At 33.3% G+C, this 7,196-nt stretch overlaps 1 protein-coding gene across 1 annotated transcript; it reads right to left on the reverse strand.

The window, feature by feature from the left end:
* Nucleotides 1-2,057: 2,057 nt before the first annotated feature.
* LOC143577200 (AP2/ERF and B3 domain-containing transcription factor RAV1-like) lies at nt 2,058-3,575 on the reverse strand. The gene is made up of 2 exons (XM_077061102.1): nt 3,331-3,575; nt 2,058-2,957 (listed from the first exon to the last, which is right to left on the reverse strand). Exons 1-2 carry the CDS (start codon nt 3,538-3,540, stop codon nt 2,145-2,147), a joined length of 1,023 nt encoding a protein of 340 aa, XP_076917217.1. The 5' UTR covers nt 3,541-3,575; the 3' UTR covers nt 2,058-2,144.
* Nucleotides 3,576-7,196: the final 3,621 nt, after the last annotated feature.

Genomic DNA, 7,196 nt, shown 5'->3' on the forward strand with positions numbered 1-7,196 from the left:
GTTTCAAGGACTTGGAAGGAATTCTAAGGAATGAGATTTTAAATCCCATGAATTGATATGTTCGTTTCATTAAATGAAAGAATGGGAATGGAAACTAAATCTCATCAAATCCCATATTTCATTGGATTTTAAAATCTCACCTATTTGAAAGGATTGTTATGGAAAATAAAAACCTCTAAAAAAAATTAATAAAAAAATCATAACTCAAAATATACATCAAAAATGAAAAATGTAAAAAAACTAAAACGTTTCCGCCTTTGCCCTCGTTCTAAAAAAAAGGGAAATGAACCGAAACCGAAAGTCGACGAAAACGAAACAAAAACCAAAACTGAACCGAATTGATGGAAACCGAAAAAATTGATCAAAACGAAACAAAAAAACTGAAACCGAACAGAAATGAAAATGAAAAAACCGACCACAACGAAACAAAAGGTCGAAAACGAATCCGTAACCGACCAAAAACAAACAAAAAAAAATTCCAATACATATTAACCAACCAAACACATGATAGGGATTCTCAAACATTCCATTCTAATTCCAATTCCAATTCCAATTCCAAATACTTTAAAAAAAGTCTGTAAAACGAACGCGTCCTAAACGTAATGTTGACAAGATACAAATCATTAGAATTGAAAGGTAGCTAGGTTCGGTTTGTTGAAGTGATGTTTTCATGTTGACAGAGTTCAATACAAATGAGTACGTTTGGTAATAAGATACACCATTTTGGTTGTTGTCATTTGGTAATTTAATGAGCATTATAAAACAAACATGATGTCATTTTTTTAAGTTTGGACAACACAATCCTCTATATACGAGCAGTGAAGTGGGCATAGACCCTTCCACTTTGTAAAAGGTGTCATAAATATACGTGTCTACCACGTACTCTCATCTTTAAATAAAGTAAATCGCTTAACACCATTCACAAGCCACATGAGTGATTTTGCGATTCTAAGTTCATCTATGATGTTTGAATCATCGTAAACACATCAGAACCTATGTTAAATAGCAAATAAAATTATCGTGTTGTCGTTTCATATATAGGAAATTATTAATGTTAACCTTCAACATCACAAATTTTAGATTATATAGAAACAGAAGGCAAACGGGCAACAAGCTGCGCCGCTACCCCTTTTTCATATATAGGATAGACGAAGAAATGAGTGATGCATGACTTGAACTCGTTTATATCTTCAAAATATGCCAACAAAGTATTATTGAAGCAACAAAGTGAAAATGGATTTGTGACTACGAGACACTGTCACATGCATGTAAGTCTCTTAACAAGAAGAAAGTGCCTTAAGCAAAATGGACACGATGTGACTAAGAATTGATTTTTCTAAAAAAATACCTGTATGAATATTCAACACCCATAGAAAAATTAAGTTTTTCTTAACCATAATTTTTCCACCTTAGATCCAATAAACCTTCCATTTACTTGAATTTGAACCAATTATCACACCTGTGGAAGACAAAACAACATAACAGTAGATCATGATTGAGTCATGGGTATAACAAAGTACATTGCAAGTTCTTGATATTTTTTTAACAATCAACGCTTTTAATCCTATAAGAGATACTAGTTAAATTACCTTTTAGGGCTCGAACTTCTAACTTCTTTATAAAAGAAACTCTTAGCTAAAACATTCATGATCACTCCATCAAAACGATGATTCTGCAAATTCTTGGTATTATATGTCCTTTATGAATTTACTTAAGAACCCCCCCCCCCCCCCCTTTTTGTGCTAACACACCAATCAATACGCTTCGTATAGGGTTATACGGGATGGGTCCCCATATACCCCACATATAGTCCTATACGGGGCATATAGGATACTCAATACGTCTCATATAACCCTTTGCAGAGCGTATTGATGGGTGTCCATAGTAGGACACTTTACTTATGTATATTATAATCTTTAAAGAAAAACCCTAATATATATGTCATATCTACACGGATATGACACGTCATCTCTGGGTCATTTCTGGCGTGTATACCATACTTTTCTCCGCTAAAATAATATGTAACTTTAATCTTTTGCAACTTGCATGCCCACCTCTTTCCAGCTTGATCCCCACATGATCACAACCAAAATAACTAGTATTGTAAATATTTACAAAAACCATCCTTGAAGAATAACAAAATGCTACAAAACATCAATTATTCTTTGTTTTTTACAACCTTGAAACCCTAATAAATCTCTTTCAGTATTACTTCTCTTACCATTGTAACTACTCACACTCGAAATATCAACTCCGAATAACCGCAACACCGGTTCAACAAGTTTCACGGGTTGAATTGACTGAGGGGTCGTGATACTAGTAATACCAGACGTAGTTTTTGGTTTCCAGTCAATGTAAAACTGTTTATCTGGTCCAGTGGAGCTCTGAAAGCTGACACTGTCACCGGCTTTTAGGTTTTTCTCTTTCACAAACCGGCTCCACCCTTTCGTTAACACGTAGCTCTGGCTACTATTCCAATACGAATATCGAAATCTCCAGACTTTCGATCCCTTATCTTCGAAATGCAAAAGAACCCCTTTTGAACTGCCTCCTTTTTGAACCGGGAAGTGTTTCTCCGCGTGTTGTTTTGGGATCACGAGCCGGTTCAACTTGCCTACATCACTAGGGGTCACTATTTTTTGGAACAAATGCTCACGTGGCTTGATGGAAGCTAACCCGGACAAGGTGTTAATCAACCCGGCTTGGGAACCGGCTTGGTGTACAGTTCGGCTTCTTTTGCTTTGCTCTAGCTCGTCATTGTATGTGTGTTTTCGGAGCATATCAACAATCTCTGACTTCGAATGACGGCTCAAGAAACTTGCTTCCATGGCGGCTTCTTTATCGTCGGTTCTAATCTGTTTAATGTTTGTAACAGCGTCACGTCCGCGAAAACGTTGTACGGCAATGTCGTATGCCTTTGCCGCTTCGTCTTCCTCGTTAAACGTGCCTAGCCATACCTGTAACATACACCATTTAGATTATAATTATCGCTAAAAAGTGGATTTAGAAGTAGAATATTAGCTGTTGTAGAAAAGAAAATAACATAAAGGATTATTGTTGTTATTAATAATATGTGTCACATATTAAGATCCAAAATAGCACAAAAATTTAATTATGTGGTCTTGATGAATATTATAATTTTTTGTAATTTTAGGAAATTATTATTATTAGTAACACTATAAGAAACTTGTTCAAATTAAACTCTTAGGAAATTGCTTACCAAAAATACCTAAAAGCACAAGTACGGTTCCTAAACAACCTAGTTTGACACAAAAAAACATGAAATATACTATGTTGTTAATTAAAGCTACATAATAATATTAACATTACCCTTTGATGTTTCTCATAAATCTGAGCTCCCCAACGACCGTTCGGTTGTGGAACGACGCCTTTATATTTTGACGATGGTAGCTTTCTCGACTGGGCTTCAAGTTCAACGCCTCCATCCGAGTCAAGAACCGAGCTGGATCCACTTCCGAGTCGGCATAGGCCGATCTTATCACTAGTTGTGCTTTGGTCATCTATGTAGCTTATATCCATTGCTAGAGAGGAAGTAAAGAAATGAAGATTTGTTGTTTATGGAGAGAGAAATAAAAAGATTATGAAATGAGTATAAGAGAAGGGGTGTGTATATATAGGGAGATGTGGAATTGATATCTTCAAGTGGGCGTTTGTTGATAATATTTTAGTTTCAGGTTGTCATATAATAATTCTACTTGGTCTTTTATTTCTTTTGTAATAATGTGTACACATGGAGAAGAGGCCAAATATTATGCGGGTAATAACTAGAAAGATTCATAGATTCGTATATTTCTTTATATGGACTTTCACATCCATGGTTGTAAAAATCTTATTTAGGCGTCGATTTCGATTAATTCTCAATTAATCGTGTAATCGTTAGTCTGTATCTTATCGGTTAGTCACCGACTTATCGTTATCTGATCAAAATCGATTAAAATTGAAAATGCCATATATAAATTGGGTATATGTGCGTATATTTGAAAATTTACACCGAAATTCCAACCCGATTAATCCTGATTAAATCGTTGGTCTCTATCCCGTCGTCTGATTACCTCCTCATAACGAGTTATACAACATCGTTTACATTATACACACACACACACATACACATATAGGGTAAGGTTAAAATGAAAACCCACTTGAGTTGTGAAACCCGTGAAAACCCTATGTAATATGGTTTTTTTTTGTTACATGTAATATATGTTGTAACATTTAATACTTAGCCTATACATATATATAGGGTTAGGTTAAAATAAAAGCCCACTTGAGTTGTGAAAACTCTAGAAACTCATTCTCAACCACAAGTTTTTAATTAAAGATTAAATCTTGTGGTCCACAATTAAAGTTAATAAAAAATGTTAACATAAATATAACCTTTTCTCTCTTTTGAAAACATATAAAAAAATTAGTAAAAATATGTTAAAAAATAGCAAAACAATTTTTTTTAATGTTTCGATATTTTATATTAAATGTTACAACATATATTACGTGTGAAAAAAAAAACAAAAAAAAAATGATGTTACATAGAGTTTTTATGGGTTTTCACAACTCATTTATATTTCCCCTATATATATATCGGTTAATAAATATGATAGTAACTGTACATAGAAGTAGACATTTACTTTCATGCATATAGTTAATATGCTTAGGTTTGTAAATGATATTATAATAAAAGAGATATAATGAAATTATGAAAAGTTGAAAAAAACACAATTTTTCGTTGACATGGGTTTGACATACACCCACAACTTTATAAACAAAAACAATATGCTATAATCATGTTAATTTTTAGATTTATTTATTTCAAAAGCTTTAAAACAGTACTGTATATCGTACGCTATTATAACTCCAATATATCAAAGAAGAGTATGACACGAAAAAACAATCTGACATTATTCCTGGTAGACCTGTTTAATAATCAAACAGAATGTAACATAATAAAACTTAATTCCTTTTTACTAGTAAACGAGTCATCACTATTTTGATGGAGTGGTCAAGAGGTTTCTTTAAGGCTTCATTATAAAAAGTCTATCAGGTTTAAATACTAGCTTATGTACACACTTTTAAATATGAACGGCATCGTTGTTAAAGAGATTCAAACTTGAACTTGAATTTATACAACTCATTGATTCCGCTAAATGTCATGTGGTTACATTCTCTAGATGTTGGTCCATACAAAAAGTTACATTCTTGACTAAGTTACATATGATCCTTCGTATCTTCTTATTTTGGATTGCATCCCAACTTTTAAAAAATAACATGCATCTTCAGAAACAATGTAACTTTTTCATACCCACACACTCCAATAAAATGGACTTAGAATGATTTGCGTCATGATGACATTATATTCCCCATTCTTAGGGTGCCCGAAAGTTCTTCACAGCGTCACATATCTATGTAATATCCTTTCCACAAAAATTTCTTAATAACACAACACCAACAACCGCCCTATATCTTCGTAACCTAACCCATGAAGCTATGACCATCTTTGTATCTTGGGCATGGCTATTATCCAAATCGATCCATCCGCCATTTGGCCACAAAATCTGACACCTCAGACTACCGGAGTTCATTAGCAGATACTCTATGCATTATTGTAAGATTGCTTCATTATTTATTAGCATAGGCTTAGAAAGTTTGATGTATGGCTTTTCTATATGTATCGGTATATACCCTTTGTGAATAATCAAGAAAATATTTACCACCTTACAGATTGAACCGAATTCATAAAGAGTGGTGAAAAAGCGAAACCACTACGATCACTGCATGATCTCTCTCGTTGTCAAACATTCACTCCATTACACTGGCAATGGGGTTATTAGTATTTTTTTTTAGTAATCTACTGGTGAATAGTCAAAAGCATTTTGATATTTTATACAAAGTCTGAAGAAAATTTAATTAGCCTTAAGCTTTGAACATGTTATAAAATTGAAAGTAAATCCGAGCTTGTATCATTCTAAATTTTGACCATAAATCTGTATATGAGTTAAACCACATAACCTATTTGTGTAATTATCTCCAAAGAATAAACTTGTGTGGATTAATTACATGTCATTTAATTTAAAAGAAAGACATCCTAAATAAGTTATAAGTCATTGAGAGTTTTTTCATATCAATAATCACTTGCTCACAACAACTTCAAACTTTAATGATCATATTTATAGTTGAAAAAAAGTATCATAACCCTATCTTGAACAAAATTAAGACATTTGCCGGTATATTTTTATTTGATTTGCTTAAATAACTCTATTAGCCGTTTATACTGGAAAAGTAAATACGGTAATACCACTAATTTATAAGTATTACCAAACAAAACTATAATTGATAACTATTACCGAACAAAACTAGGGGTGTAAAGGGAAGCCGCGCGTGACTTAGGGTATGTTTGGCAATGAGCTTTCATGAGCTTTTAGGGGCTTCAAGCTTCAAGCTTTTAAGAAAAAGCTCATACTCAATTAAAACCTTGTTTGGTTGGAAGGAGCTTGAAGCTTTTAGGTCATGAGAAAAAGCTTAAAGCTCCAACTAGTAGCGTTTAGAAATAGCTACAAGCTTTTAGTATTTTAATTACTTAAATAACATTCCAAAATAAGTATATTTAATATTATTGTTTTTTAATTAAGCCCATTTTGGTCATTTTATATATTTATTAAAAGCTCCAGCTACTCTGCCAAACACCTAAATATATCTAAAAACTACAGCTTCCAGCTTCCAGCCACCAGCGGTAACCACCGGAGCAAAAATGGAGCTGGTTTTTGGTTGTGAAGACATGATGAAAGGATATTGAAGGTGATGGAGAATGAAATAAACGGTTTTGAAAGATTGAAGCACCGATTGCCCCACCGTGGGCTCCAAATTGTTTTAGGTAAAAATTAACAAGAGTAATTTCATAACCAAATTAGTAAGTGAGGTTTAGATGCTTGATAGAAATGAACGTAAATGCAATGACACAAGAATTTGTTGCGAGGAAAAAACCTGTCATCCTGAGGATAACAAGAAAAAAAACCCCGGGCGGTGAAAACTATCACCAACCAGTTTATTAATACCAAAAAATTGTTTTAGCCGTTTATACTGGAAAAGTAAATACGGTAATACCACTAATTTATAAGTATTACCAAACAAAACTATAATTGATAACTATTACCGAACAAAACTAGGGGTGTAAAGGGAAGCCGCGC

This window comes from Bidens hawaiensis, unplaced genomic scaffold (genome assembly GCF_021521415.1).
Source record: "Bidens hawaiensis isolate Kalapana, Puna unplaced genomic scaffold, B.hawaiensis_p1.1 tig00028489_1, whole genome shotgun sequence".
NCBI classification, from domain to species: domain Eukaryota; kingdom Viridiplantae; phylum Streptophyta; class Magnoliopsida; order Asterales; family Asteraceae; genus Bidens; species Bidens hawaiensis.